The sequence below is a fragment of the Lepidochelys olivacea genome (assembly GCF_965140295.1).
Source record: "Lepidochelys olivacea isolate rLepOli2 genome assembly, chromosome: 7".
In the NCBI taxonomy this organism is placed as follows: Eukaryota; Metazoa; Chordata; order Testudines; family Cheloniidae; genus Lepidochelys; species Lepidochelys olivacea.
Genome location: NC_140417.1, coordinates 52,447,230 through 52,459,610, shown reverse-complemented (window position 1 = coordinate 52,459,610; position 12,381 = coordinate 52,447,230). Strand labels below are relative to the sequence as shown.

At 49.3% G+C, this 12,381-nt stretch overlaps 1 protein-coding gene across 1 annotated transcript; it reads right to left on the bottom strand.

Moving 5' to 3' along the window:
• Window positions 1-9,508: 9,508 nt before the first annotated feature.
• Window positions 9,509-10,929, bottom strand: LOC311524275 (putative protein BRICK1; the record flags this gene model as incomplete). The annotated part of the gene is made up of 3 exons (XM_084635220.1): window positions 9,509-9,818; window positions 10,418-10,500; window positions 10,812-10,929. 3 exons carry the CDS (start codon window positions 10,927-10,929, stop codon window positions 9,792-9,794), a joined length of 228 nt encoding a protein of 75 aa, XP_084491346.1. The 3' UTR covers window positions 9,509-9,791.
• Between the last annotated feature and the right edge of the window lie 1,452 nt (window positions 10,930-12,381).

The window sequence follows — 12,381 nt, the reverse complement described above, 5'->3', positions numbered from 1 at the left end:
GGGGCCCCAGGAAGGGGAAATGGGGAAGGGTTTGTTTGTTTGTTTTTTAAGACAATGGGCGATTGTATAGGAAAAAACCAAAAGCCCTGGGCAGCCCTATAAGCAGTTGGGTGTACCAACCCAGCAACATGGGAAATTAATAGCGTTAGCATGATTGTCCTTTTGCTGGTCACTTGTGCCAATCTGACACATCTCTGGAAAGCATTTATATCTGCAGTGTATTAACACCAGGTGAAAGGGCAGAGGTGTTTGTGCTGCAAAAATGGTTTTCTAACAAACTGGGGAAGACACACTTGCTGACTCATAAAATCATTAAGAACATAAGAATGGCCATACTGGGTCAGACCAAAGGTCCATCCAGCCCAGTATCCTGTCTACTGACAGTGGCCAATGCCAGGTGCCCCAGAGGGACTGAACCTAACAGGTAATGATCAAGTGATCTCTCTCCTGCCATCCATCTCCACCCTCTGACAAACAGAGGCTACGGATACCATTCCTTACCCATCCTGGTTAATAGCCATTAATGGACTTAAACTCCATGAATTTATCCAGTTCTCTTTTAAACCCTGTTATAGTCCTAGCCTTCACAACCTCCTCAGGCAAGGAGTTCCACAGGTTGACTGTGCGCTGTGTGAAGAACTTCCTTTTATTTGTTTTAAACCTGCCGTCCATGAATTTCATTTGGTGGCCCCTAGTTCTTATATTATGGGAACAAATAAATAACTTTTCCTTATTCACTTTCTCCACACCACTCATGATTTTATATACCTCTATCATATTCCCGCCCCCCTTTTTCCAAGCTGAAAAGTCCTAGCCTTTTTAATCTCTCCTCATATGGGACCCGTTCCAAACCCCTTATCATTTTAGTTGCCCTTCTCTGAACCTTTTCTAATGCCAGTTTATCTTTTTTGAGATGAGACCACATCTGTACGCAGTATTCAAGATGTGGGCGTACCATGGATTTATATAAGGACAATAAGATAGTCTCCGTCTTATTCTCTATCCCTTTTTTAATGATTCCTAACATCCTGTTTGCTTTTTTGACTGCCGCTGCACACTGTGTGGACGTCTTCAGAGAACTATCCACGATGACTCCTGTCAAGATTCCTTCCCCACTCTGAACTCTAGGGTACAGATGTGGGGAGCTGCATGAAAGATCCCCTAAGCTTATTCTTACCAGCTTAGGTTAAAAACTTCATCAAGGTACAAACTTTGCCTTGTCCTTGAACCCTATGCTGCCACCACCAAGCGTTTTAAACAAAGAACAGGGAAAGAGCCCACTTGGAGACGTCTCCCCCCAAAAAATATCCCCCCCAAGCCCTACACCCCCTTTCCTGGGGAAGGCTTGATAAAAATCCTCACCAATTTGTACAGGTGAACACAGACCCAAACCCTTGGATCTCAAGAACAATGGAAAAGCAATCGGGTTCTTAAAAGAGGACTTTTAATTAAAGAAAAAGTAAAAGAATCACCTCTGTAAAAATCAGGATGGTAAATACCTTACAGGGTAATCAGATTCAAAACATAGAGAATCCCTCTAGGCAAAACCTTAAGTTACAAAAAGGCACAAAAATAGGAATATACATTCCATTCAGCTATTTTACCAGCCATTAAACAAAAGAAATCTAACGCATTTCTAGCTAGATTACTTACTAACTTTTTACGGGAGTTCCAAGCTGCATTCTTGATCTGTTCCCGGCAAAAGCATCACACAGACAGACAGACCCTTTGTTCCCCCCGCCTCCAGCTTTGAAAGTATATTGTCTCCTCATTGGTCATTTTGGTAAGATGCCAGCAAGGTTATCTTGGCTTCTTAACCCTTTACAGGTGAAAGAGTTTTGCCTCTGACCAGGAGGGATTTTATAGCACTGTGGACAGAAAGGTGGTTACCCTTCCCTTTATATTTATGACAACTCCCAAGATCTTTCTCCTGATTAGTTGTAGCTAAATTAGCCCCCATCATATTGTATGTATAGTTGGGGTTATTTTTTCCAATGTGCATTACTTTACATTTATCCACATTAAAATTCATTTGCCATTTTGTTGCCCAATCACTTAGTTTTGCGAGATCTTTTTGAAGTTCTTCACAGTCTGCTTTGGTCTTAACTATCTTGAGCAGTTTAGTATCATCTGCAACTTTGCCACATCACTGTTTACCCCTTTCTCCAGATCATTTATTAATAAGTTGAATAGGATTGGTCCTAGGACTGACCCTTGGGGATCACCACTAGTTACCCCTCTCCATTCTGAAAATTTACCATTTATTCCTACCCTTTGTTCCCTGTCTTTTAACCATTTCTCAATCCATTAAAGGATCTTCCCTCTTATCCCATGACAACTTAATTTACATAAGAGCCTTTGGTGAGGGACTTTGTTAAAAGCTTTCTGGAAATCTAAGTACACTATGTCCACTGTATCCCCCTTGTCCACATGTTTGTTGACCCCTTCAAAGAACTCTAATAGATTAGTAAGACATGATTTCCCTTTACAGAAACCATGTTGACTTTTGCCCAACAATTTATGTTCTTCTATGTGTCTGACAATTCTATTCTTTACTACTGTTTCAACTAATTTGCCCGGTACTGACATTAGACTTACCGGTCTGTAATTGCTGGGAACACCTCTAGAGCCCTTTTTAAATATTTGCATTACATTAGCTATCTTCCAGTCATTGTGTACAGAAGCTGATTTAAAGGACAGGTTACAAACCATAGTTAATAGTTCCACAATTTCACATTTGAGTTCTTTCAGAACTCTTGGGTGAATGCCATCTGGTGACTTGTTACTGTTAAGTTTCTCAATTAATTCCAAAACCTCCTCTAGTGGCTCTTCAGTCTGTGACAATTCCTCAGATTTGTCACCTACAAAAGACGGCTCAGGTTTGGGAATCTCCCTAACAGCCTCAACCGTGAAGACTGAAGCAAAGAATTAATTTAGTTTCTCCGCAATGACTTTATCGTCTTTAAGTGCTCCTTTTGTATCTTGATCATCCAGGGTCCCCACTGGTTGTTTAGCAGGCTTCCTGCTTCTGATGTACTTAAAAAGGCATCTTTTAAAAAGTGGAAGTCAAATCCTAGTGAGGTAAATAGAAAGCATAAACACTGCCAAATTGAGTGTAAAAATGTATTAAGAAAAGCCAAAAAGGAGTGTTGAAGAACAGCTAGCTAAAAACTCAAAAGGTAGTAACAAAATGTTTTTTATCTCTCACTGCTTCTTTTACATTATTGTTAAGCCACGGCGGCTCTTTTTTAGTTCTTTTACTGTGTTTTTTAATTTGGGGTATACATTTAAGTTGAGCCTCTATTATGGTGTCTTTGAAAAGTGTCCATGCAGCTTGCAGGAATTTCACTCTAGGCACTGTACCTTTTAATTTCTGTTTAACTAACCTCCTCATTTTTGCATAGTTCCCCTTTCTGGAATTAAATGCCACAGTGTTGGGGTGGTGAGGTGTTCTTCCCACCACAGGAATGTTAAATGTTATTATATTATGGTCACTATTTCCAAGCGGTCCTGTTATAGTTACCTCTTGGACCAGATCCTGTGCTCCACTCAGGACTAGATTGAGAGTTGCCTCTCCCGTTGTGGGTTCCTGTACCAGCTGCTCCAAGAAGCAGTCATTTAAAGTATCAAGAAATTTTGTCTCTGCATTTCGTCCTGAGGTGACATGTACCCAGTTAATATGGGGATAATTGAAATCCCTCACTATTATTGAGTTCTTTATTTTGATAGCCTCTCTAATCTCCCTTAGCATTTCATCGTCACTATCACTGTCCTAGTCAGGTGGCCAATAATAGCTCCCTACTGTTATATTCTTATTAGAGCATGGAATTACTATCCATAGAGATTCTATGCAACATGTGGATTCATTTAAGATTTTTACTTCATTTGATTCTACATTTTCTTTCACATATAGTGCCACTCCCCCCCGCCACGACCTGTTCTGTCCTTCCGATATATTTTGTACCCCAGAACGATTGTGTCCCATTGATTGTCCTCACTCCACCAGGTTTCTGTGATGCCTAGTATATCAATATCTTCCTTTAACAGAAGGCACTCTAGTCCACCCATCTTATTATTTAGACTTCTAGCATTTGTGTACAAGCACTTTAAAAACTTGTCACTGTTTATTTGTCTGCCCTTTTCTGATGTGTCAGATTCTTTTTTATGTGAATGTTCCCTGTCTGATCTGGCCCATATTTTATCCTCTTTCATCCTCTCCTCCTGACTAAAATCTAGAGACTCACTATCAATAGACTCTCCTCTAAGAGAAGTCTCTGTCTGATCCACGTGCTCCTCTGCAGCAATTGGCTTTCCCCCATCTCATAGGCCACGTCTACACTACCCGCCGGATCAGCGGATAGCGATCTATCTATCGGGGATCGATTTATCGCGTCTAGTGTAGATGCAATAAATTGATCCCCGATCGCTCTGCCGTCGACTCCGAAACTTCACCAGGGCGAGAGGTAGAAGCGGAGTTGACGGGGGAGCGGCGGCCGTCGATCCTGTGCCGCGAAGACGCAAAGTAAGTGATTCTAAGTCAATCTAAGATACGTCGACTTCAGCTACGAGAATAGCGTAGCTGAAGTCGATGTATCTTAGATTAATCCCTCCCCTCCCCCCAGTGTAGACCAGGCCTAAGTTTAAAAACTACTCTGCAATCTTTTTAATGTCAAGTGCCAGCAGTCTGGATCCACCTTGGTTTAGGTGGAGCCCATCCTTCCTGTATAGGCTCCCCATATCCCAAAAGTTTCCCCATAGAATCATAGAATCATAGAATATCAGGGTTGGAAGGGACCCCAGAAGGTCATCTAGTCCAGCCCCCTGCTCAAAGCAGGACCAATTCCCAGTTAAATCATCCCAGCCAGGGCTTTGTCAAGCCTGACCTTAAAAACCTCTAAGGAAGGAGATTCTACCACCTCCCTAGGTAACGCATTCCAGTGTTTCACCACCCTCTTAGTGAAAAAGTTTTTCCTAATATCCAATCTAAACCTCCCCCACTGCAACTTGAGACCATTACTCCTCGTTCTGTCATCTGCTACCATTGAGAACAGTCTAGAGCCATCCTCTCTGGAACCCCCTTTCAGGTAGTTGAAAGCAGCTATCAAATCCCCCCTCATTCTTCTCTTCTGCAGGCTAAACAATCCCAGCTCCCTCAGCCTCTCCTCATAACTCATGTGTTCCAGTCCCCTAATCATTTTTGTTGCCCTTCGCTGGACTCTCTCCAATTTATCCACATCCTTCTTGAAGTGTGGGGCCCAAAACTGGACACAGTACTCCAGATGAGGCCTCACCAATGTCAAATAGAGGGGGACGATCACATCCCTCGATCTGCTTGCTATGCCCCTACTTATACATCCCAAAATGCCATTGGCCTTCTTGGCAACAAGCGCACACTGCTGACTCATATCCAGCTTCTCGTCTACTGTCACCCCTAGGTCCTTTTCTGCAGAACTGTTGCCTAGCCATTCGGTCCCTAGTCTGTAGCTGTGCATTGGGTTCTTCCGTCCTAAGTGCAGGACCCTGCACTTATCCTTATTGAACCTCATCAGATTTCTTTTGGCCCAATCCTCCAATTTGTCTAGGTCTTTCTGTATCCTATCCCTCCCCTCCAGCGTATCTACCACTTCTCCCAGTTTAGTATCATCCGCAAATTTGCTGAGAGTGCAATCCACACCATCCTCCAGATCATTTATGAAGATATTGAACAAAACCGGCCCCAGGACCGACCCTTGGGGTACTCCACTTGATACTGGCTGCCAACTAGACATGGAGCCATTGATCACTACCCGTTGAGCCCGACAATCTAGCCAGCTTTCTACCCACCTTGTAGTGCATTCATCCAGCCCATATTTCCTTAACTTGCTGACAAGAATACTGTGGGAGACAGTGTCAAAAGCTTTGCTAAAGTCAAGAAACAATACATCCACTGCTTTCCCTTCATCCACAGAACCAGTAATCTCATCATAAAAGGCGATTAGATTAGTCAGGCATGACCTTCCCTTGGTGAATCCATGCTGGCTGTTCCTGATCACTTTCCTCTCATGCAAGTGCTTCAGGATTGATTCTTTGAGGACCTGCTCCATGATTTTTCCAGGGACTGAGGTGAGGCTGACTGGCCTGTAGTTCCCAGGATCCTCCTTCTTCCCTTTTTTAAAGATTGGCACTACATTAGCCTTTTTCCAGTCATCCGGGACTTCCCCCGTTCGCCACGAGTTTTCAAAGATAATGGCCAATGGCTCTGCAATCACAGCCGCCAATTCCTTCAGCACTCTCGGATGCAACTCGTCCGGCCCCATGGACTTGTGCACGTCCAGCTTTTCTAAATAGTCCCTAACCACCTCTATCTCCACAGGGGGCTGGCCATCTCTTCCCCTTTTTGTGATGCCCAGCGCAGCAGTCTGGGAGCTGACCTTGTTAGTGAAAACAGAGGCAAAAAAAGCATTGAGTACATTAGCTTTTTCCACATCCTCTGTCACTAGGTTGCCTCCCTCATTCAGTAAGGGGCCCACACATTCCTTGGCTTTCTTCTTGTTGCCAACATACCTGAAGAAACCCTTCTTGTTACTCTTGACATCTCTGGCTAGCTGCAGCTCCAGGTGCGATTTGGCCCTCCTGATAACATTCCTACATGCCCGAGCAATATTTTTATACTCTTCCCTGGTCATATGTCCAACCTTCCACTTCTTGTAAGCTTCTTTTTTATGTTTAAGATCCGCTAAGATTTCACCGTTAAGCCAAGCTGGTCGCCTGCCATATTTACTATTCTTTCGACTCATTGGGATGGTTTGTCCCTGTAACCTCAACAGGGATTCCTTGAAATACAGCCAGCTCTCCTGGACTCCTTTCCCCTTCAAGTTAGTCCCCCAGGGGATCCTGGCCATCCGTTCCCTGAGGGAGTCGAAGTCTGCTTTCCTGAAGTCCAGGGTCCGTATCCTGCTGCTTACCTTTCTTCCCTGCGTCAGGATCCTGAACTCAACCAACTCATGGTCACTGCCTCCCAGATTCCCATCCACTTTTGCTTCCCCCACTAATTCTACCCAGTTTGTGAGCAGCAGGTCAAGAAAAGCGCCCCCCCTAGTTGGCTCCTCTAGCACTTGCGCCAGGAAATTGTCCCCTACGCTTTCCAAAAACTTCCTGGATTGTCTATGCACTGCTGTATTGCTCTCCCAGCAGATATCAGGAAAATTAAAGTCACCCATGAGAATCAGGGCATGCGATCTAGTAGCTTCCGTGAGCTGCCGGAAGAAAGCGGATAGCGATCTTCCCCAGTTCCTAATAAATCTAAACCCCTCCTCTCTACACCATCATCTCATCCATGCATTGAGACTCTGCAGCTCTGCCTGCCTACCTGGCCCTGCACTTGGAACTGGAAGCATTTCTGAGAATGCCACCATAGAGGTCCTGGATTTCAGTCTCTTTCCTAGCAGCCTAAATTTGGCCTCCAGCATGTCTCTCCTACCCTTCCCTATGTCATTGGTACCTACATGTACCACGACCACCGGCTCCTCCTCAGCACTACACATAAGTCTATCTAGATGCCTCGAGAGATCCCCAACCTTTGCATCAGGCAGGCAAGTCACCATACGGTTCTCCCAGTCATCACAAACCCAGCTATCTGTGTTTCTAATGATCGAATCTCCCATTACTAACACCTGCCTTTTCCTAATGACTGGAGTTCCCTCCCCGAGAGAGGTAACCTCAGTGCGAGAGGATACTCCAACATCATCTGGAAGGAGGGTCCCAACTATGGGAAGGTTTCCCTCTGCTCTCATTGACTGTTCCCCTTCCTTGGGCCTTTCATCCTCCTTAAAAGTGCAGGGGCTCTCTGAGCGGAGGTGGGACAAATCTACAGTAAAAGCCTCATCAACATACCTCTCTGCCTCCCTTAGCTCCTCCAGTTCCGCCACACTGGCCTCCAAAGCCCGTACACGGTCTCTGAGGGCCAGGACCTCCTTGCATGGAATGCACACATAAGCCACCTGCCCACAGGGCAGGTAATCATACATGCCACACTGAGTGCAATAAATAGGATAGCCCCCACTCTGCTGCTGGGCTTCTGCCTGCATTCTCTCCTACAGCTACCTAGCTTAATGATAGGGTTTTTTCCTAAAGGTTGCCAAGACAGTAGGATAGCAGGAAAGGCTTGGGCCTATCAGAGCAGATAAACTCTTCACTCCATTCCCCCTTATGAGCTCTCCTTCAGCCGCTAAGGCTCAGAATGACAGAAACCACCATCACCCTGGAATGGCCCAGCTCCTGAAGTCTTGGGATGAGCTGATAATTCAGCTTTCATTTAAAACCCATCAGTTTCTAGCCCTGTTTGTTGATGTGATCTGTCAGCCCCAAGGTCTCAGAAACCAGGAGGCCAAAGACACCCATGAGCTCACCAAAAATCTCTTGACTTTCAGATGGGACCCACAGCACCACTGCAGTGCTGGCTGCTTCTGTCTGAAGAGAGCCTGACAGTGAATCAGTGGGGTGAGCACCCATTAACAGGATTGGAGTGTTAACATTCAAACTTAGTGCACTGGCACCATTAACTATTTCATCACTAATCAGTTTAGGGGGGGAGGAGCGAAGCCCATTGGGGCAGGAATTGGTGGAGGGGGGAAGGAAGAGAAGAATAGCAAAAGGCAACTGCACCTGTTACAGTAACAGGCCATTGTGACTTCTCTTGGCCATCTGCACTTCATGGCCATGCTCCCGCCCCGGTATCCTGGCAACCCAGACAATGCACTCCAGCTATACATCAGCTCAGACCTCATCAGCAGAGGCAGTTTATTGTTGAAACACAAATGAAAGACACCCCCATGTGACGCTACAGAATACAAAAGACATAGAAAATTCTGAACCCACCCTGCCCGGAGAGTTTAAACTTGGCACATTACCTATTCCCCTGCCTCCTGCCCCCTACCGCCACAAACACACACTGCCCATCTACTGCTCTGCTCACGGACGGGAAGGATGGATATACTGACATTTTTGCTAAGAGAGATAAGTTGCAGTGTTTGCTGAAATAGGGGTTCTTAACCTTTTTCTTTCTGAGGGCCCCCTCCATGCTATAAAAAGTCCACAGCCCACCTGTGCCACAACAACTAGTTTTCTGCATATAAAAGCCAGGGCCAGTGATAAGGGGTAGCAAGCAGCGCATTTACCTGGGGCCCCATGCCATAGAGATTCCGCAGAAGCTACATGGCTCAGGTTTTGGCTTCAGCTCCTGGTGGCCTGGCTCAGGGCCCCAAGCTGCAGCCCCATGCAATGGGGCTTCGGCTTTCTGCCGTGGGCCCACGTGAGTCTAACTGGCTCTGCTTGGAGGACCTCCTGAAACCTGCTTGCGGTCCCCAAGGGTTGAGAACCACTTTGCTAAAGGAACTGAAACCACCAGTGGAGTGGCCCATGAACAGCAGGGACACCCACTTCCTCAGCCGGTCAGCTCCCAGAGAAGTTTTCTTCCCACAAAGTGACCTTTGGCCAGAGAGATTCTGCAGCTACAAAGTGTCGGAGTTCTACATGCACAGCTGGGAACGAGAGAGAGGTTAAGTGGCACAGGAGTATTTGACAGCTGCATGAATCGGTCTGTACCAAATCACTGAATCCAACATGCTCATTTGCATTTTATCAATTTCCCCTGGAGGAATGCACTGAAGGCAGAGATACTGCATTGCAGGGAGCAGAAACAAGCTGAAGTCCTGCTAACCAATAGAAGTAATGAAGAAATCAGATGCCCTACAGTGAATTCTGGCACAGCCGCACAATCTTCTCCAGGTCAGCTCCCCACCAGCCTTCAGCAGTTAGGTGAGAGTTTCGCCCTTTGTTACCTGCTGAAGGAGAGCACAGCCTGCAGTCACCAAGGGCTAGCTAGTCTGCCCACTCAGGGAAAGTTAATGAGAGCTCCGGTACACTGGGAACTAGGTAAAAGTCGTCCCTCGCAGCAAGGCTGGGAGGGGCAGGAGTCCTCCCCAGGCCAGTGTCACCAATTCACCAAGATCTCCGTTCTCTCTTTAGCTCTGTTGGCCAAAACCAATGCCCCAATGTAAGTACTGCTGGGATGCCCACCAGAGCGTACAGAGAGCAGGAGCTCCAGTGCTGCTGTTCGGGAGAAGGGCCTGCAACACCACCCCATAGTAACAACTAGCGCAGCTGGGCTCTGTGTGGGAGTCGCGCACGTCCCCCCACTGTGTAAAGAGCAGATTAGCTAGTAAGGCACAGCGTTACCTGGGAGGTGGGGGGGGGGGTACAGCAGGGCAATACCCACTGGAGATGGGGTAAAAGCTGCAGAGGGGCTTGAACAGCAAGGCCCCGGCTGTCCCTGAGCTGCTAAGCGTGGGCTGAGCCCTGCCTTGAGCTACCCGCAGGGCAGCCCTCCATCCCGTGCCAGGGCTATTCCCGGTGTTGCCTCCCCTGCGCTACCCCTCACCCTGGCCTCGATGTACTCGATCCGTCGCTCCAGCGCTGTCAGCTTCTCGTTGAGGGTGGCGAGTCGGGAGTAGCAGGACATGTCTGCGGGAGAAGGGGCGGCTCATCAGGCCCCGCAGTACCCAGCCAGGACAGGTGCGCCCCACCTCCGCCCACCGGGGAGCCCCGACTGCAGAACCCGCCTCACCCTAACAGAGCGCGGGGGCCAGAGGGGCCAGGGTGGGATGGAGCCAGGCTGGGGTCGAACCAGGATGAGAAGATGGAGCCATCCCAGACCTGGCAGGGTGGCTGGAGCTGAACCAGGCCTGAGGGAAGAGCTGGACCGAGTGAGGCCTGGGGGCGAAGCCGGGCTGCGGTGGAACCTGAGGGTGGAGCCAGGTCAGGCGCGTACACACCGAAGGAGTTGAGGAAGTCCATGATCTTCTTGATGGAGCTAGTGATCACTTTGATGTACTCGCAGTTGGCCCAGTCCTGGTGGATCTCGTGCTGCACCAGGTTCTCTTGCAGTGACATGGCCATCGCCGTCACTCTGCGCCCAGCCCCCCGTCGCACTGCGCATGTGCGGGCACGGATCGCAAAGGGGCACAGGACGGATCCCTGCCTTTACGAGCCGTTGGGTGGGGGTGAGCCTGCAGGAAGCCCGGATCCCAGCAGAGACCTGCCTCCTTCCTGCCCCAAGCCAGGGGCAGACAGCCCTGCCCAGGGCACCCCACCCTGGGAAGAGCACAGGAGGGCGAGGTTAGTGATGGCCTCTACACCCCTACGACCACTCCCTCGAGCCCCCAGCCCCCGCTGCAGCCCCCCCGACCCTGGGGCCACCCCCCGTCTACAGCCACGGCTACCCTCTAGCCATCCCCAATGCCCCCCATAACCACTGCTACCCTTCCCATATAGCCACCCCTCTCACACCCCTTATAGCCAGCACTTCCCCCTCCCCTCTATAGCCACCCCCTTCAGTACCCTCAGTACAGGAGCAGCAGGTTTGTATAATATCTGGTGGTGCCCAGAAGGGTCCAAGTCATGCCTCCTCTTCCCCCCCCCCCCCCCGCAACCTCCTTAAGGGTCTGGGAGGAAGTTTGGGTGTGGGAGGGGGATGATGTCAGGCTCTGGGAGGGCATTTGGGTGCGGGCTTTTGGCTGGGGCAGGGGATGGACTCTGGGAAGGCATTGGGGTGCGGGGGGTAGGCTCTGGGAGGGAGTTGGGGTGTGGGATGTGGGCTGGCGCAGGCAGTTGGGGTGCAGGGGATGGGCTCTGGGAGGGAGTTTGGGTGACGGGTCTTGGCTGGGGCAGGTGTGTAGGAGGGGGCTCAGGGTTAGGGTACAGGGGGCGATGGCTCTGGCTGGGGTCACAGGTTCTGGGGTGGGACAAGGCCAGGGATGAAGAGCTTGCGGTGCAGACAGGTAAGCCCTGGGCTAGGGCCAGAGAGGAGGACTCCCCCCAACCCTCTCCCCCACTGCTGCTGCCCCTCACCGTAGCCTCACTGAGGGTGGGGCAGACGCAGTGATGGTTGGCGGGGTGTCACTACACTCACCCAAGCCCCCTCACCTCCCCTGTGGTGGGTGGGTGCTGGAGGGGGTGCCATTACATGTTGCTTCCTCCCCTGCTGCAGCCTGCTGCTCCACACCATAGCCTCATGGGGAGGGGCTGCCCTTTGCCCCGTGACCGTGGGGGGCAGGATTACAGGATCAGACACTCAAGGAAGCCCGGGCAGCTGCTCAGGTGAGAGATTCAGAGGTCTGTTTCGGCATCTTCTTCCACTGGGTGCTGGGTCCTACCAATCATGTGTGCACCTCCTCTGGTGCAGCAGCAGTAGCCAGCTGCCTCAGCCTGCTCTTGTGCTGTAGCCTAGCCTTAGGCGGCAGCACCGGCAAAGGACAGCAGCATGGAGCGGCAAAGGAGAGCAGCCGCCCACTTTTAATCAGGCAGGGACGCTCCGGGGCTGGGGGGAGGCACACCGAGGGCGGG